This window comes from Larus michahellis, chromosome 4 (assembly GCF_964199755.1).
Source record: "Larus michahellis chromosome 4, bLarMic1.1, whole genome shotgun sequence".
In the NCBI taxonomy this organism is placed as follows: Eukaryota; Metazoa; Chordata; class Aves; order Charadriiformes; family Laridae; genus Larus; species Larus michahellis.
In genome coordinates this window covers 75,420,891-75,445,081 of record NC_133899.1, presented here as the reverse complement: position 1 = coordinate 75,445,081, position 24,191 = coordinate 75,420,891, and the positions used below count along the sequence as shown (strand labels likewise).

At 37.6% G+C, this 24,191-nt stretch overlaps 1 protein-coding gene across 8 annotated transcripts in view; it reads left to right on the top strand.

Moving 5' to 3' along the window:
- The window catches only part of TOLLIP (toll interacting protein), a 30,438-nt gene extending 7,151 nt beyond the window's left edge, over nt 1-23,287 (top strand). For 4 of the 8 annotated variants that reach the window (XM_074585652.1, XM_074585654.1, XM_074585655.1 and 1 more), the window contains 6 exons: nt 4,748-4,897; nt 8,265-8,447; nt 9,971-10,123; nt 11,518-11,608; nt 15,568-15,588; nt 19,792-23,287. In XM_074585652.1, the coding sequence (XP_074441753.1) occupies nt 4,748-4,897; nt 8,265-8,447; nt 9,971-10,123; nt 11,518-11,608; nt 15,568-15,588; nt 19,792-20,006 (813 nt within the window). In that variant the 3' untranslated portion in view covers nt 20,007-23,287. The remainder of the gene's footprint in view (nt 1-4,747; nt 4,898-8,264; nt 8,448-9,970; nt 10,124-11,517; nt 11,609-15,567; nt 15,589-19,791) is intronic. The other 4 variants (XM_074585653.1, XM_074585660.1, XM_074585658.1 and 1 more) reach the window with 1 other exon arrangement.
- The last annotated feature ends 904 nt before the right edge of the window (nt 23,288-24,191 follow it).

The window sequence follows — 24,191 nt, the reverse complement described above, 5'->3', positions numbered from 1 at the left end:
GAGACAATCACTTCCCTAGTCCTGCTGGCCACACTATTTCTGATACAAGCCAGGATGCTGTTGGGCACCTGGGCACGCTGCTGGCTAACATTCAGGTGGCTGTCAAGCAACACCCTCAGGTCCTTTTCCACCGGGCAGCTTTCCAGCCACTCTTCCCCAAGCCTGTAGCATTGCATGGGGTTTTTGTGACCCAAGTGCAGGACCCGGCACTTGGCCTTGTTGAACCTCATGCCATTGGCCTCGGACCATTAATACAGTCTGTCCAGATCCGTCTGTAGAGCCTTCCTACACTCAAGCAGATCAACACTCCTGCCTGACTTGGTGTCATCTGCAAAGTTACTGAGGGTGCATTTGATCCCCTTGTCCAGGTCGTTGGTAAAGATATTAAACAGAACTGCCCCCATACTGAGCCCTGGAGAACACCACTTGTGAACTCTTTGGCCCCAGCCATCGAGTCAGTTTTTCACCCAGTGAAAAATATGTCTGTCCAGGCCGTGAGCAGCCAGTTTCTCTGGGAGAATGGTGTGGGAAATGGTGTCAAAGGCTTTTTTTTAGTCCAGGTAAACATCCACAGCCTTTCCCTATCAGGTTAGTGAAGCAGGACTGCCTTTCCTAAACCCATGCTGACTGGGCCTGATCACCTGGTTGTCCTGTACGTGCTGTGTGATGGCACTCAAGATGATCTGCGCCATAACCTTCCCTGGCACTGAGGTCAGACTGACAGGCCTGTAGTTCCCTGGATCCTCCTCCTTCCTGCCCTTGTTGTAGATAGGTGTTACATTTGCTAACCTCCGGTCAACTGGGACCTCCCTGGTTAGCCAGGCCGGCTGATAGATGATGATGTTCACACCACCTTCAATTTGAAGAAGTTGAGATGCAGTTTTTGTTTGTGCAGTGTTTTGCTTTGAAGATCCTCAAAACTAGCTCTAGGGGGGTTTTAGGAGTTAGGAGGGGCAATATTACTCTGTTTCTAGATAATTAATATTTTTGATGTGCAATGCTGTCAAAGTTCATTAGGAATTAATTACAAGGCAGACTCATTTTTATGAACGCCTGCTGAACGTTTGTCTTCCAAAGTGTAGTTCTATCATAGCACTGTCATTGCGGTCTTGCTTGAGAAGTGAGTTCTAGTAAAATTCAAATATTAAATGGAATTAATTTCTTGTTCTACATGTAATGGCAGAGTGGGATCTTTCCATTCTTCCTTAAATGTTGTTGTAGTAGTGGGAAGTGCTTTTGTTGTAAAGTGGGTGTTGAGTTAGTTGTTGTAAAGTGGGTGTAGTGATACAAGCTTGTCACTTATGTTCTCCTTCCTTAAAAAACAAAAACTGTGGTTGAACTCTGGGTATGTCACTCTGTATTTTTGAATCAGGTTTGGAGGTGGCTTGCTTTTAATGCTTTGAGGAAGATGTAAATTAGCCTGTTTTCCTACAGATAAAAAGACTGCACGCTACTGATTTGTCTCCATCAATATGGAATCAACTGATATTTAGCATAAGAACGAATAGTGTATTTTCCTCAATAAGCATCTCTCCTACATATTTTAGTGAGTATATCACCAGGACTTGTGTACCACCTCTCAGTCAGAACTATGCATTTAGGATGGGAGCATGTGCATCTCCTGTTCCCCACCCTTCCTTTTGGGGAGGGGTTTACCACTCTGATCTTCTGAGAATTTAGTTACACTAGTGGTTTTCAGTTTCTGTGTATGTCTGCTTTGCAGTTCCAGGGTAAGACTGTAGCTTTGTGTGAGATAATGGAATGACCTAAAATCTGCTTAGATGCTGTAAGAAAACTTTGGTCTCCCTTACAGATTTTGTATGTCTGTTTTGGACCTCAGTCCAGAGACTAGTTTATATATTTTATTTTGGAGAAGTATTTGGGTGATTTAAATAAAATAGAAGTGAAAGATACTATTAGACTTCTCACTTGTAAATGAATTAAGATTTCCAGTGTCCATGTAATTTCAGGGCTGCAGCCACTACTTCTGACTCTGGTAAATTTTTATGATGTCTATTCTTAGCGATGCTAATAACACCAGATTTGAAACTTCCTGGTGGTCAAGGGTTGGAGGGGACCTGCTATGTTGTAAATGCCATTGCCTTGCTAATTCTTGTGCCATTTCAAATCTTTCCTAAATGGATTATGTTTTATTTTAAAACTAGCTCCTTTTTTATAACATTCATTCTAATGAAAAGGCTGTTACAAGACCTTGTCTAATTTGCAGCCTAACTTAAATAAGCTTTCTTTTAATATTAGCGTTATCTTTTAGGTTAGTCTTCTCCATTGCCACCACTATTTCCACCCTACCAACCCTTTTTAAAACTTAAGCTACTAAAGGTCTTAATCATAAAATTTTAAGATGCTTGTAAGCAAAACCGATTGCCTTTTTTTTTTTTTTTTTTTTTTTCCCTCCCTCCCAATAGCCTAGCAGCAGGCATCCAGTACTTCCTCCTTAGCTTTTTGATAACTTTCTTTCTGGCACGTAGCACCTACTGTTGCCAGGATCCTGAGTCTCTAGACAGAAATTGCAGCTCTTGCCAAATCACACTTTGTATGACTATTGCTATCTCCAAGATGCAATCTTGGCATGTAAGTGCTGTCTAATCTTCAAAAGCTATGTCCTAGAGGCCTGTTAATGTCTTGAAATATGTTCTGTAGGCATGCATCTGCCAGATACAAATGAATAATCTTGCCTGGGATAGCAACATAAGAAATTGTACTGTCTTTTGTCTCGATGCGGTGGACAGTCCTGTATTAAATATGTAAGCAACTCTGTAGACAACAGAAATGAGTACAGCTTAATTATAAATTTTCTATGCAACTCTATTTGCCTTTTAAAATGTATTTTTATAGCATGCTTGTTATTTTAATGTGACTACCTCTCTAAATGTGTTATTGATAATGTTTGCTTAGCATTTAAAACCTAGAAACAACCTGAGTTGTTGAATTGACAATAATAGAATATAGAATTGACAGGTAATAGGTAGAAACTTTTTTTTCTTTTACCATAAAGCTAATAGAAAATACATGATGACTGCTGATTCATATTGGCACGTGTGGCTGAGTTCCTCTAAGATTTTTCTTTGAATTTTTCGTCATGGTTCTTTCTCCATTATTGTTTTGAGTATGGTGGGATTTTTGTCCCCAGATTGTTCCCATGGTTAGTTGCAGGCCAGCCATGCTTAACACTGGAAAAGCATTAGGGCATCTTTGGATTGTTGCACTCAGAGTTGTGATCAACAGCTCGATATCCAAGTGATAAGCAGTGATGAGTGGTGTTCCTCAGGGGTCAGTACTGGGACTGGTGCTGTTTAACCTGTGTTGGCAACATGGACAGTGGGATTTAGTGCACCCTCAGCAAGTTTGCAGATGACAGCAAGCTGTGTGGTGCAGTCAACATGCTGGAAGGAAGGGATGCCATGCAGAGGGACCTGGAAAAGCTCAAGAAGTGGGCCTGTGTGAACCTCATGAAGTTCAACAAGGTCAAATGCAAGGTGCTGCACCTGGGTCAGGGCAATCCCAAGCATAAATACAGGCTGGGTGGAGACTGAATTGAGAGAAGCTCTGAGGAGAAGGACTTGTGGGTGCTGGTGGATGAAAAGCTGGACATGAGCTGGCAATGTGCGCTTGCAGCCCAGAAAGAAAACCACATATTGGGCTGCATCAAAAGAAGTGTGGCCAGCAGGTTGAGGGAAGTGATTCTGCCCCTCTACTCTGCTCTGGTGAGACCCCACCTGGAGTACTGTGTCCAGCTCTGGGGCCCCCAACATAAGAAGGACATGGACCTGTTGGAGTGAATCCAGAGGAGGGCCATGAAGATGATGAGAGGGCTGGAGCACCTCTCCTGTGAAGACAGGCTGAGAGAGTTGCGGGTTGTTCAGCCTTGAAAAGAGAAGGCTCCAGGGAGATCTTATTGCAGCCTTTCAGTATGTAAAAGGGGGCTACAGGAAAGGCGGAAAGGGACTCTTCATGAGGGAGTGTAGTGATAGGACAAGGGCTAATGGTTTTAAACTGAAAAGAGGGTAGATTTAGATTAGATGTTAGGAAGAAATTCTTTACTGTGAGGGTGGTGAGACACTGGAACAGGTTGCCCAGGGAAGTAGTGGATGCCCCATCCCTGGAGGTGTTCGAGGCCAGGCTGGATGAGGCTTTGAGCAACGTTGTCTAGTGGAAGATGTCCCTGCTCGCGGCAGTGGGGTTGAAACTAGATGATCTTTAAGGTCCCTTCCAACTCTAACGGTTCTATGATCTTTGTGATGTTGAAGGATTCTTAGTTGTGTTGAAGGATTTGGTTCATAGGAGACATTGTCTTTATGATCCATCTTGAAGGTGACTGTGAAAGTGACTCAAATGAGAGCAGGGTGCTGTGTCTTGTCATGGGAATGACTGGAAGCAACATGAGTGAAGAAGTGAAAGAGCTGGGTGCCATCAGATGTCATATGTGAATGGAATATATAACTTGGTAGCTCTGACTTTTATATGGACTACTTAAATGTTTAGTTGCAGAGCAGCCTTGGCTCTGTATACTCTACTATCTTTCAGAGGCTTATGTTGGAAATCAGTGTTTTTGAAAGTAAGTCTACGAGTTGGCAGTTTTGTCATTGAATTAGTTCTTTGTTCATGCTGTCAAGACTAAATTCTGCTGAATGTTTTTGCTAAGCTTTTCTTTGATTTATATTCTTCTGTCTTTTTCATTATGAAAGTGGGAGACTTAAGTTAGAATGTTTTTCTTTTCATTTTTAAGGTATACGTTGGTGAGCTTCCTCAAGATTTTCTTCGCATTACCCCAACGCAGCAGCAACAGCAAATCCAGCTGGATGCCCAGGCAGCTCAGCAGCTACAGTATGGAGGCCCAATGGGTACAGTTGGCAGACTCAGCATTACTGTAGTACAGGTATAAATAGTACCATCTTTGTACAATTAAGTAACTGTAATTATTAATACAGTTAGTATTTTTTGATTGGTGGCCACAAAAAGATTTTGTGTTGGAATTTGAGTTACTAAATTACTTGTATAGATGGAATGAGGAATTTTTAAAGTTTTTGTAGCTTCATGTTTCTGTACATCAGCATTTTTTTCCACTTTCATGCTTCATAGCTCCATGACGCATGCTGCAGCAATTTCCTGTAAAACATGCTATTATAGCACATAATCAAATAAACTCATGAGTGTTTTTTTTTCACAGTGAACAGTTTTCTCTGAAAACTTTTAATAAGAAGGCTTCCGGTGAAGCACTTAATATCAGAAGGCATTAGCAATTTTCAGAATATTGTAGGGAACTGCAGTTGCCTTATATGTTTTCCGTTAAGTGACTGCTCTGTTCCATCCCCATTTCCTGGTGCTGTTTTTCCTGGTGCTTCCAGAGGGTTTTCTTACTAATCACAAGTGTATAGTCCTAGCACTTTATTTTCTGCTTCCTCTTTTCCCTTATTATCCTTTCTTTTATCACTTGGCAGTTCTGTATTCCTGCATTCATTATGCATAAGATTTCAGGTTTTAAAAGTTGTCTGTCTTAACACAATTCTGTTTATCTACATTGGCATACCAGATGTCCTTCATATTAACTTAACACACCCCATCTTTTACAAGTGCTGTTTTCAAGTCATTCTCTAAAAACATACATAGAGATATTTAGCACCAAGCCTGGAGCAGTACGCATACGGTTACAGCTTCCATGATGAGGTCCTTATTGGGGAGTAAACCTATATAGGGTCTCTCAGGAAAAGAGGCAGTGATCATTCCTTTCTGTTTCTTTCATTGGTTAGCTTGCTCCTTCACAGCCAGTATCCTTACTTTGAAAACTGGGGGTAATGCTGTTTCAAAATTTATTACTTCTAAGGTCTAAACACTTGAACTCATTCATTGCATTCAGTTGCAGCCCTCTTTCTAGTTGTGAGGAGTTTACTAATCTGTGTTCAGAAAGTATAAGATTGGAAGCTTCTTCTGCAACTTTGAACAGCAGAAAATTGTTACTACTTTTAGAGCATAGTGGTAGAAGCTTTAGTATAATTTTTTCCAGAGCTAAGAGTACATACATAAATCTTGAGTGATTCTGTTGATATCATGACAGAGATTTCAATGTTGTTATTTACCGTACTCTAGACTTACACCAAATGACAAAAAAACTTCTCTTAAGGACAAAAGATAATGTTTCAGTTGAAGTAGAAACTATGCAAGCTTTTGATTTATTTATTTTGCTACATGGAATACTAAAACAAAAAAATATAAGGACCTGTCACTCTTTAACACAATAGATTCATGTTTCAAATTCACTCTGTAGTAAGATGTTAGGAACTGTGATTACTGTTGCATGGACTCAGGTGTTACACCAGAATAATCCCAACATTTCAAGTGAAGTTACTCTAATTTTATCACGGTGGAAAAGCAGAAAGAATTTGGTCTGGAAACTCAGTGTTTCAAGCCAAAGGAAGATAAAATGTTTTGTGCCTTTCATGGTACTTTTATACTGATAGATTTATTATTTTTCTTTTTTTTCCTCAAGGCTAAATAGTGTATGCGGAGGCAGTAAGAGCTTTTAAAATTCTGAGTGGAACCCATTTTAGGTCTTTCTACTACATAATTTTATGGCAATAGGTGTGATGGTTTTCCTAATGCAGTGTCTTTGCTGCAAGAGTACATTGCTGGCTTATTTCCAACTTGGTATCCACCAAGACCCCCAGGTCCTTCTCTGCAAAGCTGCTCTCCAACCAGTTGGCCCACAGTCTGTAGTGGTGCCTGTGGTTATTCTTCCTCAGGGGCAGAACGGTTTCATTTGTTGAACTTTCAGATTCCTGTCTGCGCACCTCTCCAGTCTGTCAAGGTCCTTCTGAATGGCAGCACAACCCTGCGGTGTCTCAAGAGATAGTCTTCTGTGCCTGTCTGAGAGTTTATGCAAGAGTGCTGTGGGAATCTTGGATGCATATTGAGGCATGTGGCATTCTGGATAGGAGACTTGGCACAATTAACCTGGGGAACATGAAACACTAGTTGAAGTATTTTGTATTTAAATAAGGGTTGATAAAGTATACAGAGCAGCTTGCCTTAATTCTGTTACTAATAAACTGGTGGAAGATCAGAAAATGTTTTTGAGAAGGTAATTTACTGCTTTTTTTCCCTTGCAGATACGTAGGAATGGTGGTGAGTTTGTCTAAGCACAGTTGATTGAGCCCTATTAAATTACTAGAGAGGCAATTTATATGCACTTGTTCCTTTTGGTGATGTTGTATGATAAGCTGCTTAGTATGAGGACTTCAGAGTCTGGAGAATGCATAATTTAGGTGCTAACTTTCCTGCTTTAGTTGTTAGTCCACTTTTACAAGGAACAGTTTGAGACATTTTTCTCTAGCTGTATTGTATGAATTACTGAACCAGCGTGTGCCCTGAAGCAGGCCAGAGCTGCAGCCATTGTGAGTAAATCTTATGCAGGTCTCAACTATTCTAGTAGGTGGGAGGCATCCTAGGCACCATATTTTGTCACTTGTCTTACTGTAAAAAGAACTATGGGCTTCTTCGTACAGGTCAGAGAAACAGCTCTTCCAAAAAGTCTGATTTCTGCTTTGGCATAGCTATGCAACAGTACCCAGCATTGTCTTCAACAACTTCATTCATTCTATTCCTCTGATGTTACAGAACAAGTATGTTGGATATCTTCTGATTCTGTACAGCATCTGTTTTTATAGTAATGTAGATCTTAAGATGCCCACCGAATTAAGTAACATCAAATGCACAGTCTGAATTAAGTTTTTTAATCATTTCGAAAAGTATGATCTACCAGATTTTTGCCTTAGTTGAACTGCTTTTGCAGTTTATGCTTTTGTATTGTGTGATATTCTTGAAGCTACTGGGTTTCTGTATTTCATCATTTAAAAGTACTTCAGTGGAAGAGGACAGGCTGTCTATCACCTTAAGTTTATGATTGTATATTGGAGAGGAGATACCTAGGCAAAAATTGAACTTATTACTATTTCCTTGTAATGATGTATCTTTTGGTTTGGTACGGAGTGACTTATTTTAGCTATGGAGAAGATGTGTGTTTTCTACAACAGACAGGTTAAAAAGAGGTTCCCTTTTCAAGGTCTCCCAGACATTTAATGGTGTTATTGACTGCTCTGTGTTTTAATGCTGTCTTTTTTTTTTTCTTTTTGTCTACCTCATAATTGAATCTAGTCCATTGTTTAATACCTGATTCTCTTTGTGAATAATAATTAACTTCTCAAGTTAATGTAAATATTGTACACTTACAGGCTTTCTTTTCTTTCCAGGCAAAACTGGCAAAGAACTATGGAATGACCCGCATGGATCCATATTGTCGAATACGGCTGGGTTATGCTGTGTATGAAACTCCAACAGCACATAATGGAGCTAAGAACCCCCGCTGGAACAAAGTTATTCAGTGCACTGTTCCCCCGGGTGTGGACTCCTTTTATCTAGAGATATTTGATGAGGTCAGAACTACTGTTTTTTCAGCCTTTCCCCATCTCCTGGTTGGACTGAGGATTGGGTGGAATTTTGCAAAAAAGGATTGAGTTACCAATGGCTGTTTCTTAGCTATGCTCTCTGGGAGATAATGAAAAATTTTCGGAATCCCAAGAGCAGCAAAGCATAAGGCTTCACTCTTCCCCAAAAATGTCAGAGCTGTTACTTTTCCTTCGGTAGCTGATAAGGGGCATTAGCAGGGCTCCCTGCAAAGGAGGAGAAGCAAAATATATGAGTGGTGTTAAAGCTTCTCTTCGCTGTCAAAATACCCTGCAGCCTTATATTCTATACTATTAAAAATAGCTTGTTTATACAATGCTGTTTTACTCAGAAATTCTTCAGTATTATTCTAACCTAGGAGGAGCTTGGAAACTTTCCTAAGCTCAGAAATGCTAAAACTGTCAAACAAAGGCTGTGTAGTCGCTAGGTTTTATTAGCAGAACTATAACTTAATCTATCCTTACCTGAATTTCATTCCAAGTGGGCATGTAGGCACTTGTCTGTGCTTCACTTAGACACAGTGGTAATAAATACCTAACCTCTGAATAATTTAGTTTTCTTAGAAATTGAATCAGTCTAATTAACAGCTCTGGTAGGTAGTCTGCTCTGCAAAGCATTTCTAGATGAGTACTACCTTAAATTCTAGAATGTTGTTCTAGATATTGTGATGTTGGCAGCAGGGAATATGTGTCTGCATCTCAGCTGTTCCAGTTCAGAATATTGACTTTGACGTAGCACAAACATTCCTTCTTGAACAATTTAGAACCATAGAATGGTTAGAGTTGGAAGGGACCTTGAGAATCATCTACTTCCAGCCCTCCTGCCCTGGGCAGGAACACCTTCCACTAGACCAGGTTACTCAAAGCCCCATCCAGCCTGGCCTTTAAAATAGGAGGCTACAACTGAAACTAAAGCCTGTGGTTTGCCTTTTTTTGCTGCCTCTCTTCCTATGTGCAGTAAAACTTGTCACTGCATCAGCTGTGTGGTCATTACACAAGTGAGGCTTTTGGATGCCATTTTGTGGGCTTAGTTGATTGCTTGAACTGTCTGTTCTGTTGATGCAGCATGGATGGCAGATCAGTACTTGTATCTGTTCTTGAATTACTGGAGTTCACAGCCTGTCGTAGTAGTGTAAACAGAAGCTGTTTACAGTAATTTTATGGCTTCTGATATGAAGTCGCTAGATTCACAGTCTATGCTGATATTAGTATGTTGTATTTCTAGATAGATGTGTTCTGCTTCAGGTTTTCAGTTTATTATTATTAAATATATGCTGTCAACCTATAATCCCACTTAAAGCATCATTCATCCTTGTTGGAAGAGAGATGGCCAAAATATTTATTGACACTTCAGTAATTTCAAAAGAAATAACTTTAAAAATAAAATTGGCAAAATTAAATAGCAAAGAACTGAAGGAAGTGTTAGTAAAAAATAATTTTAATTTTTTTTTCAGGATAATTAACTTGATAATATTTTTTTAATTATATTCCAGCGGGCCTTTTCAATGGATGACCGCATTGCTTGGACACACATTACAATTCCCGAGTCTCTGAAACAAGGAAACGTGGAGGATGAATGGTATAGCCTGAGTGGAAGGCAGGGTGATGACAAGGAAGGGATGATTAATCTGGTTATGTCATACACGGTAAGCCAAGTTTGGGTTGGGACGAGGAAGGGAGAGAAGCTTCTTGGGCAGTGGGAGGAGAGATATTTTAGGTTGAAGTAGAAATAGTTCCATTGTACCACACCTGTGACTGTGTGTGTTAGTATTTAAAATAATTATACTTAACTTGGAGATTAGCAGTCAAAAGTATTAGTAAAGGCAGAAAATACTTTTTGGTGAGGTGGTAAATGGGTATTTATTTATCTGGTTTTGCAATTACAAAAATTCAGCTTATTCTTGTGCTAATAGAAGCATTAAAAAAATCCTCAGTCAATGGTCCATTGTTATTTCTAATTTAATAATAAAAATAATTATTATTTTAAAAAGCTTCATAGAATCTAACAATAACTTATTTTTTCCCCGTAAACCTTTAGAAAGTCTTGTAAATTTAAAAGCAAAAATAATGGGAACTCTCTTCTGTCTCGGGTCTTTCTTGGATAGTTTGAATATCTCTTGGATAGGCTGTTTCTGATGACTTTGTTTTTTACTTCCATTCTTGTTCATTTGGTGATCCTGGTCATGAACTGCTGACTTACACTGGTCCATTTAGCAGCTCATGGACTGCTGTCTCATCTGTCACCTTTGTCATAAGATGGTGTTGGATAGCATGTGTAACATGTGCTATGCTGAATGCTTCCTGCTACCCTTGTACATGATCAAAAGTTCTGAGTTGCTTTTGTGTGCACACCTGGGAAGAGATGTGCCCTGCTGTTTTGAAATCCACATTCTGCCCCATGTGTGAACAGTTATTCCATTAGCTCTAGGAGAAATGAGTTTGTGATTAACCTTTAAAACTGTCTGCCCATGAATGTACTGTACATAGCATCTGCCTCTTCTAATATTTTCCAGGATCAAACTGAACAGGAATTGCGGTAATAAAAGTGTTAAATTGATGTTGTGTTTAAAGTACTGATTTACGTAAAAAAACCAATTGATTTGAACTAAAACTTGCTTTTAGGAGCAGTATACTACTTCTAATAAAATGTACGCTTGCTCAAAGTTTTAATTTTCAATGAGTATGTTGTATATTCATTTCACAAGAATAAGGCATGAAAGCTGATTAAACCTATATTTTAAAATAGTTTGTTTCAGTAACAAAATTTCAGTCTCAAACTTTATCAAACTGTTGCAAAAGGCTAGTTTGATACAACGTGTTTATATTGATTTACAGCCAAATAAATTGTCATTTAAAAGGATGATAGTTCAGTTAATTTGCCAGAGATTTTGCTTAATATAGGTTAGCACTTAGTATAGTCATATTGTAATACTGAATATGGATGTACAACATGATGATTTTTTTGCATATACTGTTTTAAATGCTGGTTTAGTTTTTTTCTATTTCTTGAGTAGTTCTAATCTGTGCACTTTGTGTCAAGTCTTTGCCAGCTGCCATGATGATGCAGCCCCAGCCAGTGGTCCTGATGCCCACTGTATATCAGCAAGGAGTTGGATATGTGCCTATAGCAGGTATGTTTTCTCTCCTTGAAGACCCTTAAAACTTCCAGATGAAGGGTTTTGCAGAAATAACTACCAAGTTTTTCATGTTTTTTTGAATGCAAAGGAAGCTATAAATGATTTTGTCTGTGACCACTTTTCCTATGATACATTCTCAGTAGGAGAAGTGTTGAGCAAATTAAGCGTAGGTCTGCTTTCAGCTTTGTACCCTGTTGAAGGAAGATGCGCAAATTTGATTAAATGGACTAAAATGATTATCAAGTTGGAACAAGTAGCTTGAAGGCTTCTCTTCTTGAGTGTTTATTTTAGACTTATGTCTAAAATCTATCAGACTGCACGCTAATATAATGTGTGCTTATTTAAATGGTGGCAAACCAGGTGTGAAACTCTTCAGGCATCAGAAATTGCACCAAATGACTTGTGCTGTCCGAATTGCAGCTTAAATAGCCTGTAAAGGGATTGACTCTTCTGTAGTCTTTGAAGATGCTTTGTTGGAAACGTGCTACACAGCACGTGAAGCGTGTAGCTAAGTGAATGAAAAATGTTAGGGAGCTCTGAGATAGTTATGTAAATACATCAAGAAGAGGTAAAGCAGGTATTGTCAGTTCTCTTAGTCTGTGCGAAGTAAGTTTTGGAGTTCTGTAGAAAGATGTGTTAACTTAGGTTTTGTAATTTTTCTATCAAAAATAAAAAGCCTGAAGTATGTAAATAAGCATGAATTTGTCCTCCTTAGATAACTGATAAGTAAAGTTGGGGATTTTTTTGTGTGGTTCACTTCAAGCTCTTAAAAGCTCCAGTTTGTTGTATGGACATTTATTCAGTAATATGTGTGTGTTTTTTAGGGAAAATAGGATATAAATTTACATATTTTGAATTTCATTACGTACAGTTGTATGAATGAGTAATAGAGCATGTGGGATGTAATTGCAGTGCTAAGGGCTGACACAACAAATTTTTAATTTTTTTTTTAAAGACTCATTCCTGATTGAATTTAAAATTTCACTCTCTGTAAAAACAAAGCTCCTCAACAGAAGACTGGATGTATAACTTAACGAGTTGTACCTCTTGTTTCATTTTTATAGAGTTAAGTTAGAGCAAAACATGGAAAAGTTTGGTTACATACTTTTATTCTCTAAGAATATGCAGTTTTCTTCTACTGAAGTGCTGTTATCTCTATAGCTTAATTCTCAGGATTTAAGTCTTCCTTGCTTTGCCCTTGAATTAGTTTCAACTTTTGAGTGCATCCTGAAGTGTGATTCCATTGTGTCAGCCAGACTTCTGTGTAGCTTTCTGTGTTTGAATAGATGCCATATCTATTTTTGCTTGTAGGTTCTTGCATCCCTGTATACTAAAGCAGTTAGTGAACTTCAAACATAGTTACCTTGTGTGTAGTTAAAAGAAAAACAATAGCTGGGGTGGTACATATAGCAACGTATTAGAAGGTGCTATAGAATTTCTTGAACAGATCAAAATGAGAATATTCGTATTACAAAATTGCTATGCAAGTCAGAGTACGAACAGTAGAAGTGAAGAAGAGATTGGTTTCCAGTGTAGTTGAAACTAGACGTAGAACTGAACAGATAAAACTGATGCTAGACCTTGAAAGTTGAAAAACAAGTACAGTGGTGTATCTTGATATTCAGACCTTGATGTTCAGTAAAATATGTATTTATCGTGACAATATTTTCAGTAATACTTATTTCTTCACTTGTCCAAGTAGATTTAATAACTAATACTTAGTAAGTGATAGTAATGCCTGACATTTTAGCATATAAGAATTTGCCTTTGTGTAAAAACTTTCTTGATCTGTGTGTTGGAGCATTGCCCTTCTGCAAAGATCCAGCATATTTCTTTTAATTAATGCTATGATAATTTTCTGTATTAAAATTCTTCCTGATTCTATGACTTATATTTTTAAAGTCCCACCCCATGATTTGAACTTTTCTTTTGTTCTGTGAAGGCTTAAATATGCTTCCTTGATGTTATAAATGCCAAACTTATTACCAGCCACCTTTGATGTATTTAGATTTTTGTATATTTTTGAGGTTTGTGGGGTTTTTTTTTAATAGTATTGTGCTGTGTGTTTGCTGTTCTAGAATTTCTGTGGGGACCATCAGAATTTCTCAAAGCACTGAGTTTTAAAACTTTTGCCTAGTCACTAATCAGTGACCCACTCATAATAGTTAGGTGGATGGTTAGGTTTGGACTCTGAAAGTGACATCTACTGTTTCATACATTCAGTTGTATGGCTTAATAAAAGTAATTTCAAATTATAAAAGCAACCAATAGTGCATCTTGGAAGACATGGAGTATTGTCAGAACGTTTTCTATATACTGAACTAGATGCTCCTCCTGGATTCTGTAAACTCCTTCAGAAAGGTGCATGCAAACTACCGGCCTTCGCTGCCCACCTGAATTGATTGTATCGTCTAGGGAAACTGTTGGTACACTTTCCTTGGAATACTGTACAGGGTTTTCTCTCTTTTTGAGACTGGTAGGACATCAGTATGTTCCACAGGAATATGTTTACCTTCTTCCCATCTTCTTAGTTCAGGTTTTTTACCTATCCAGCTAAATGACTGTAGTCAATAAGCAAGTTCTATTTGTTGCCTTCAGAAGAATGGAAGAGCAGCGCTGAATAGTTTATTGCATCTGAAATGGAGGACATTCTGCTGTTGGGCAAGGCTGTTAGAATCTAAGTCTTATCTATGATGGAATTTAGTGGGCGGACTAAAATGCTTATCCAGACAATTTAACAGTTATTTAACTGTCCAAAATAGCTGCGCTTTAAAGAGATATGGTGCTAAGTCAAATTTAGCTGTGTCACGAAGGCCAAGCTTATCTTTTCTGGAGGAGAAAATTTCTGTTCAAAACTTAATATACATAACTAACCTTCTAATTAAGGTTGAAGCAACTAATTCCTCTCACATGTATCTCTATCATACAGAAGTGAATAGTAGTAGCAAGCAGTTAGTCACTGTGGTAAGCAGATGAAGCTTGAAATGCTAACACAAGTAATGCTATTTTTCCCCTACGCTTGATGGTAGATGTTACAGAGCTGTGACGAAAGCAGAAATGGCCATAAAGTATTCTTGCACCTTGTTAATTCATTTCAGAAGTCTTAAAAATTAAAAACTTTGGACAGTGTCACTAGTTGCTACAAACCATAGTTGCCATAGATGATGTCTATGGATTGCCTTTGGGAAAATTTGAACTTGTCAATCCTGTTGCTCTTCTAAAAGTTGAGTTTATCTACCATCTCTTCCCATTTCTTTTTCTAAAGATTACTTAATTTAGGCTGTAGAATTTTGTAGTATGCTGGTTGCTTACACTCGAAGCTGATCTTGTTAGTGTATCAACAAGTAAGCTAAAAGAAGTTAGTTAAATGAAGCAAGCTATATTTCTTATTAGTTAAGTATTTGTGGGATAAATAGGAAATATATTTGTACTTAGCTTATAAACACCTGTGTATAAAGTAGGTTAAAACCATGTGTTTCAAGGCTCTGTCAGAGTCCAGAATATCATTTTTCATCAATGTAAAGTTGTGTGTATTTGTACGTTACTCCTTTAGGTGTCTGTATTGAGTTTCATGGGTTAGCACGTGATGTTGTTGGTATTTGTTCAGAAAACCATGGATCTACGTTGTCCTTTCTGGGCTATAAAATGTAATCCTAGCTGCAAACACATGGTGGCTTACTTACTTTAAAAACACTTCCTATAATTGTTACTTATGTAAAAGCAGCACATTTAGGAAACTTGTTCAGACTTCTGAAGCAAATTAGTTGGGAGACTGAATCCTAGCAGCATTTAGGTTTTGATATTAGGTAGTTTAAGTTTTACCCAATTGCCTCAGTTTATCCAACTTTCACCTTTAGAAGCTAAATGGTTCATTTCCTTTTAAAAATAGATTAATGTTTCTTTCCGATGTCTTATTCCTTTTCCCTTGCCCCTTCATTTTCACCTATCTTTAGGGCTTGAGTACTTTGCTCTCGGTAAGTTTCCAAGCTCTTTTCTCACTCCCATGCTCATTGACTCAAGAGTCTTTGCATGAACTCATCTAAACTGAGCTTTATTTGTTACAGCTGACTGTATCACAAGGTATTGCCACTTGGATGTCACAATAGAACAATTTAATGCATCTCCTGTAAATTGTGAAAGCCCCTCTAACCTGTAGGAAAGTCTTTAAAGGCATCTGCACAGCTTCAAGCTGTAATGACTAAAGTAATTGGTGTTAGTGGTGTTGATGGATAAAATGCGATATTAGTATTCTCAAATCGTCATACGACAGTGAGGTGTCCTAGGTGATAGTACTGGTTTCCTAGAAGAGAAACCTCAGTCTTGCAGTTGTTCTACTGCAAGGTTTGGGGAGGAGCAGGTAATGTTATGACTTTCTGTAAACTCAAAAGCAAAGAACTCCATTCTGCAATGACAGAGAAGACAGCCTGCCAACTGCCTTCTGTTAATCTTCAAACAAGCCTTTTTTCAAAAAGATAACACTTTTTTCATCGCTGTGTATCTTTCACGAACATTTGGTTTAGATCCGTGTCAACTTCTGTATCTGACTTGAACTCTAAAGGCAAATTATGTTACAGGAAATCAATTTTCCTTCAATTAGACTTATTTGACTATGAGACCTTTGATTTTGAATGTGCAAAGATCCTGCGACATCCTTAACTTTGATAAAAACATTGGCCTTTTAGTGATAGGATGATAGTGATAGGACAAGGGATAACAGTTTTAAACTGAACGAGAGTAGATTTAGATTAGATATTAGGAAGAAATTCTTTACTGTGAGGGTAGTGAGACACTGGAACAGGTTGCTCAGAGAAGTAGTGTCTGCCCCATCCTTGGAAGTGTTCAAGGCCAGGTTGGATGGGGCTTTGAGCAACCTGGTCTAGTGGGAGGTGTCTCTCCCCATGGCAGGGGATGGGACTAGATGACCTTTAAGGTCCTTCCAATTCTAATCATTCTGTGATTCTAAAATAACTGAGGATTATGAAGCATGTGGACAGTGCAGAAACAGGTCACTTTGAAGACCATGTATTACTTCGTATCATTCAGACTTTGGTCATCACAAAAAATGGCTCAGCCTTTCAATCAAGTATTTTCAGAAAATTCTAGAATTACTTCTTTTGAAATAAAATGTAATTTCTTGATGCTCTGAATTTTGGAAAGATGCTGTATATAAAACTGATGTGGTCGTTGTGACATATTTGGTTTATTCAGAGCAGTGTAATTGCAGAATTTTTCTCTGGGTCCATATGCTTCACTTCTCTAGTAGTTTGCAAAGTAGCAACATTTTATAAAACTTGAGATGACTGCATGCATGAAGTTTTTTTGGAAGCAAATATCATTAAGACCTATTTGTATTTTTAGAAAAGTTGACACTGATTTCTTCCTTTAAATGAAAGAATTTGTGCTGAGAGGGTTCCTGAATTTACTCTGAAAGCGTCTGTGCGTAGGATAGAATGAGTTAAGAAATTAAGTATATAGGGTACTTGACTAAATAAGAAAATTAAAGTGTGTAATGCCTTGTGTGCAGTTAGTAGTTTGCCCTGTTAATACAGCTTTGATGCTTCCATTGCTGCTCCTAGCAATTGACTTGCTATTGTATGTACTCATTTCATGTATTGGAATGTCACAGCTTCTGCCAGCATGTTTGCCATTGTCATGTCACTGAATTGGAAAACAGTGCTCCATTCTTCTGATGTATAACACTTACCTAATATCTGAGAGCAACACGGGAGTGTGCAATTCCATTTGTAGTGGATTCTTAGTGGTTTAGTTTCAGTTTTTACCTGTTAGTAAAATGAGGTTCTTAATAAGTAAAGCAGCTTTTTACTGAACATGGATCATTTTGATGCTTATTATAACTTTCTCTAATGACTGTGTATAAATATATGTATATTTGCCAAATTTTAGTGCATAGTTCTTTAAGTTTGTGCTTAAGTCTTGATTACTGTTTTGTAAATCAGAAGTTATGGATGCTTTTAGCCTGGGTGTGGAAGAAAGCAAAAAATCAAGGTACTCTTTAAATTGGTATTTGTATAGCTTGAGCGTTGAGTTTCCTGAAGAGTAAGCATTTATCATGGAAATACTTATTAAAAATCACTGTGATCCTAACTTCCGTTTCTATACAGTGTCATTGTAGACTGCATAAACTAATTCTAGAGCTGTAAGCTGAGAAAATTGATTTTGAAAAGCAATACTATCAAGAAATTTCTTGTCTCTAAAACAGAATATTTAGATTGAAAATACTTCTTGAATACTGCTTGTGCAGATATCTGGCGTCATAATTATCTTGTTTCGATGAAAGCAGTAAGAAAAACTGTGTTCTGGTCTTGATTTTTTTTGACACTGATATGACACTCAAATTTTATTGGTAAGCTGTAGAATGCAGTAGTGCTCGATAAGTGAGCCTCGTGTTTTATTTGGATTAACATTTTAAACTGACTTCTCATATGCACAGTTCCTACACAATTTAGGCTGATAACTGGATGATCTTAGGGTGCTGGTGAATTACTGAAGAGTATTAGGAAGCTTGTGTTAGAAGTAAAACATTACTTCTATTGCTCAGTTCTTTCAGGTAGTTTGCAACTTTATTTTTTAGGCCGTGCGTCTTTGTTCACCTCTTGTAAATGCCTAGATCGCTTGTGGGAAGTGTGAGGAATTGAGGCTTGTTGAAGCTATAGAAAAGGCAATCTGAAATGCTGTTGGATGTGATTATTGTGTAAAGTGCATTTGCAGTGTAGGTGAGGACTGTGCAGTGGTTTGCCTCCAGGGTGCACACGTGGTCTGGTTTGCCACATGTTCAAACACACAGTACCAGCCAGAATTCCAGGGACTGTGGTCCAAATGGCATAAGAAGCTCTAGAGCTAAAGTTTAGGCTGTTGTGGAAGAGATGAGAGGGATGTTTCTTTAGTTGTCAGGATAAACCTTTAAAAATAGATGTAGCCTGTACATTAGACTTGAAGCATCTATGTTCCTTTTTTTGCTTCTAATAAAACTTAAGATGATTACAAGGGGAATTTTAAAATAAAAATTAGAGAGCATTGATCAGTATGGATGTGCTTGATTTAGTGTTTGATTTTTGTCCTTCTTAGGAAGGAATGTTGTGGTTTTTTGTTTTTTTTTCTTATGGAGTGGGAGCCTCAGATCATAATTTTAGAGCTTAACACTAATTGTTAATATGATTAGTATGAAAATGCAGGTAAGAGAACATTTATTTCCAGTCTTGTGTTTTGGATGTTTTTACCAAATGTAGCATGTAACCTATTGTTTAATTAGTCTTGCTTTCAGAGTCCTGGAGGATAACAGATGGGGTTTTTTTAAAAAAACAGTTCTGAAGTTAACTGTTTTCCCTATTGCATAAGCTAATTAAATGGAGATTAGAATGAGCTGATTTAAAACAACTAACTAGGTAAACTTTAGGAGGAGGTGACATGGTTATGTAGGGAAAGCTCATTCATACCTTAGAAATTATAGGTGTTTGAGTATGTGGGTAAGAGTGGTGTGGTCTGTGTATATCACTTTTGTCAGCTCCATTTTGAAAATGTTATTTGCTATGGATTCTTCCTGTTGTATGATATTCTGGTACAATAAAAGTCCTCTTGTGGTTTAATAGCTATTTTGAAAAGTTGAAGAACAGATAAAAATAAGTGATGAATCATCCCCTAATGGAGGGAGGACTTAGGTAGGGTGCATCACATTTTTTAAAATCAATTGAGGGAAAGTGACTAATACAGTCTTTCTGACTCCAACAGGTTGCAGAAGGATCTAATTATATTAAATGGGAAGTAAAATCTCATATTAAGGCTGGTGTTAAAGTATTGTGTGTAAAGAAAAATTTTAACTAATACATCTTTAGTAGTGATTTCTTGATTGGTTATTGCTACACATAAAGATCTTTGAATTACTGTGGACCAATACCACTTCTGGAACATAACTTGGGCAGAGAACCTGTTCCAGAAAGATGTATTCTGATTGTAACAGTCTAGGTATAATTTCCACAATCTTCCGCTCCACCCCCCCACCCCCGCTGCCGTGTACATGTTAAAAAAATAAAGTGCTGAAGAAATGGGGTTGGGGTGAGTCATGAGCTGCTTTCTTCTTCAAAATCATTGACTTTTTTTTTTTAATTTCCCCTCCCCCTCACATATGTTTTGGGTTTTTTTCTTCTGTTTTTTGCCTGCAGGGATGCCTGCAGTCTGTAATCCAGGCATGGTACCAGTGGCAATACCACCTCCTGCAGTCAACCCTCAGCACCTGTGTAACGAAGAGGACCTGAAATCAATCCAGGACATGTTTCCCAACATGGACAGGGAAGTAATCCGCTCAGTGCTAGAAGCTCAGAGGGGCAACAAGGATGCAGCTATCAACTCCCTGCTTCAGATGGCTGAAGAATCATAGGTCCCCACTTCTTGCATAGTCCCCGTCCTTGATGCCACTTATTTTTACTTGCCAAGCCAGGGATTTAGCTAGAGGAAGAATTTCCCAGCAGCTTTCTGTTAGCTCATCCTGTGTGAAAGATTAAACCCTTTTTCTCAGTGGACATTTGGATCTTTTTCACTTTCTTTCTCAATCTGTACATACTCAGTTTAGCTTATGTGCTACAATATAGCATTGAAGCATCTTTACTATCAGCTGTGCCCTGTGTGGCTATATTCTGATGGGGTGGGGAGTGATGCTGCTTTTTTTGTCTTTCTCTCCCCCTTTTCATAAACTTGTTCTTACAAAGTAACTCTATGCAGTACGGGATTTACTACTGTTTGTTAGATTGAATTTTTTTTCCCCATGGAGGGTTAGCTCTTTAAATGTAACTGATTTGTTGGAAGTATTCAGGTTTCATCAAGCAGCCTATTTCAGCCAGAAATTAAAACAAAGACCTTTTCCTTATCCTGTAGTGCTGTGATATATTCAACTATTTCTGATTGAAAATTTTTAATTTAATAAGCTAAATTTGTTAGGTTGCGCTGTTAGTATTTGTAATGAGCATAATCTACTCAATCTAGTCATCGGGCACCAAAGCAATATGTTATCTGGCATGCATTTGGGGCTTTATCCTCCCATATAGTATTGTTATGTATCTGTAAAACCTTAACAGGTAACTTTTAACTCATACAGTATGTATTGCTGTAGCAGAGAACAGGACTGAGCCCTAATGTATTCCCACAGTTAATTGCACTCTTAACTACTACTTCTGCACTCCCATGGCTATTTCAAAGGATAAGTGCAGAAGGAAAGATTTTTATACCTGGAAAATTACTGAAGCCGTACACAATTATTTAAGGTGTTGTCTTACATTAAAGAAGCAGAAATCTATGATCTGGTTATAAGGCTTCTTTCTTTACACATATTTCAGCAAAATTATTCTGTTACATTAGTGGAAAAACTATTGTGTTTTTTCCTGTAATCTGAAATAAGAAACATGAAAAGTAGCTTTGGAATCTTTGAATGGCATTATGAGTTGCTCAGTGACTTGTTAGACTACAGTTGCTGTAGTAAATTCATTATTATTTGTTGCAGATGGGAATAAATTCTTTGAGAGAAAATTTAACATATCCGAGTTGCAGTCTGATCCTCAGAGGAGGTTGGAGGTTGCTTGTATTTATTGTTAGTGTTATTTTTTCAGATAACTGTTCATCTTGGAGCTGCAGAATCTTACAGTATGCACCAGTAACACCTGTTGGATAAATTTCTGCAGTGTCTGTTTTTGTAGATGGTAAAGTAATGCACTTTAAATAATATGCACCAGTTTATTTTTCCAGTGATGTGCAATGTTGCTGTTGTATCTTTTTAATGTTTAATTTCAAGTACTTTCTACAATAGCCATAGACCTTTATATTTTGAAGCGTTGGAATGAATGTACACTTGAAATCTAGACTCTTGAGTGATTCATGAGAACATTAAAGCCAGGTTTGGAACAGGGAAAAGGGACCCATATTCTATTTTTCCCCATTCTTTGTTTCATGTCCCCTGCTTAAAATACTTTCTTTATGATCTGCTGAAAAGCTGAATTTATTCCCCGCCCCCAGCTACATTCAAGAAGCCTTTGGGTAGGACTGTCAGTAGAGCATGAATATTTATTTTTTTATGATTAAAAGTGATACTGAAACTTTTGAAATACAGCACCAAAAATCATCCCAGTTTCTGACCTTTTAAAGCTGTCTTTTCAGAATGTATGATTTACAAGTTCTATGAATTCCTTACCATCTTAAATTTACCATTGAAAGAATAAGTGTCTTTATGCATCCTCCAATTGGCTTTTCAATAATGAGATTCAAGGCTATAGTTTCTGTGTCTTTTAGTTACGGAGTCACCACATTCTTATTTTCTAAAGTAAAACGGGTGTTCATCAAGAAACTAATCTTGCCCCTTCCCTACAATCATGGTAAACTTTGTGATTGGGTAGGCGTAGAGGCATTTGGTCTTTATAGCACAGTGATTTGTGACATTGTCACCCAAAAGGGTAACACTTTGTAAGGATTTAATGCTTGGATGGATATCTCCAGGAAGAGTCTTGCTCTAACTTTTACACAGATAGCATGAATTGCTATGGATGGAACAATTCAGGGAAAATGTATATATTTAAATTTTTATATTAAAACGTTGGGATCCATAATACAGCTTTTTATAAAAGCAAGTGGTCATGGTTCAACTTAACAGCTGGTAAATTGTACTGCATCCTATTACAGCTCAATTTCAAGCACAGAATAAACACCTTTCAATCCTAACCACCAGGAGGGGTAAGTGCAAATGTTAGGTTAGCCAGGTTTGTTCAAAACTAGGCTCTGGTCTTCTGAGGGAGGCTCCTGTTCTTAGAATTTTTTGTTTGTTTGTTTTGTTCTAGGTGAATGTTACGCAAAGCAGGATAGATGTATGAGTTGAAGATGGGATATGTAGGAGCAGTATGGCCAGTAGGTGGATTTCAGCGTGTTACACTATACTTAAATATTGTTCCAGGGATTTTTTTTGTCTTGATTTAATTAAGCATTATAGCTGAAACACTTATGTCAAGATGTGCTACTTTATCTCCTTAAAAGGAACAAAACACTGATCATAAGCCTGCTCAGCTTTTCAGCATGCATATCCTCTCAGCCAAACTGTTTGTTGTCAGGTTTGAATTGGAGGGAGATGAAAAAAGGCAGGGAGTGTTTAGTTATTCTAGGGTCTGTGAAATGAAGGCATTGGAACTGAAAGTCTGTTTCTTGATTTTAAAACAAATAAATTGTCACTCATTATGATTGTAGCTTTTGACAAAATGCTAATGGGATAATACTGTGTTTGATGCTGCTTTTTTCTGCACAACAGCTTCAAGCAGCTTGGAGACAAAGCCAGCTGTGTAAGACTGGCATCTGCTAAAAGTTAGTGCTCTTAGTACTAGTTTAAGTCCTGCCAAGAGCCTAAACTTGCTAAAGGTAGGAAAATTTTTTGTCTAGCTAGATCCTTGCTACTTTCTTCTCTACTGTCTTTGCATCTGCTGATGGTACTGAATGTTTTTTCCCCTTACAAATGTTATTGCTTGTTTGGTTGATATGTAATACAGTACAGAGGATGTTTTTTGCTGTAATAATTCTGAAGACATTGTTTCTCTGTATTGAGGTCCAGTATCCAAGTGTGTTTCTTGCACTCTAAAGTACATTAAGTTTTTCATTCTAATTTAATAAATGTATCATCTAAATGAAAGTGTATTACGTCTCTGATCTAGAATTCAAGTATCAGTCTTGCTCGTTAGTTAACAAGTTACACTGGTTCTGAATGTGATCATCTGGTTGGACTAGTACAGTAAATGCTCAAAAGTATTTTAAGCATTCATCTCTAGGTAGATGCCTTTTTCTAACTCTTCTGTGTGTTACTTTCTCAAGAGAATGTTGCGGTATTGCAGGTCTAGAAGTCAAAATGAAGTGAGGTTGCATTGTTCGAAGGACAATGTTGGAGGGCAAGGGAGGAGGGAAGAACAGTGTATGGATGTGGAGAAAATGCTCTGCAGTGTGACGGGATTGAGAAATCTCTAGATGAGAGGGTTGTCCAAGTGGAGAGTTATGAAATAGACCTTCTTATGTGCTATTTTAGCTACAGTAAGAGCTGGCCTTTAGCTGGCCTGCTAAAATATAATCAATGAAATTTAAAGATTTGGTTTACGTAGCTCTGCAGTCAATCATAGAATTAAAAAGAGATGATATCCAAGGTCCTCTTTCTCATTTAACATCATTGCTTTGCTCAGTGATTATTAATCAACTGCTAAGCTTGATAACACACTGATACTATAGACAACATTTTGGGGTTACTGTCCAGTTCATGATGTGTTTTTTATCAGGAGTTAATTTTTATTAACAAATTATAGTTGAGAGGAGTCTTTCACAATTGAATTTCCTCTGATTTATGTCCCTAATGTACTTAGTACCTACTATGTAACTGTGTTCAAATTGTGCTTTCTTCTAGCCCTTGAGTACCAGTTTCTATCACAATTTATGTTCTAAAGCTTACGGTTTGCTTTCATATTTCTCCAGTGCACTGTAAGAGATAAGAAAAGTGAGAATTAATTTACTTAAACAAATGTTGACATTCTTGTGGCTGCTAAAGCATCTATTTAGC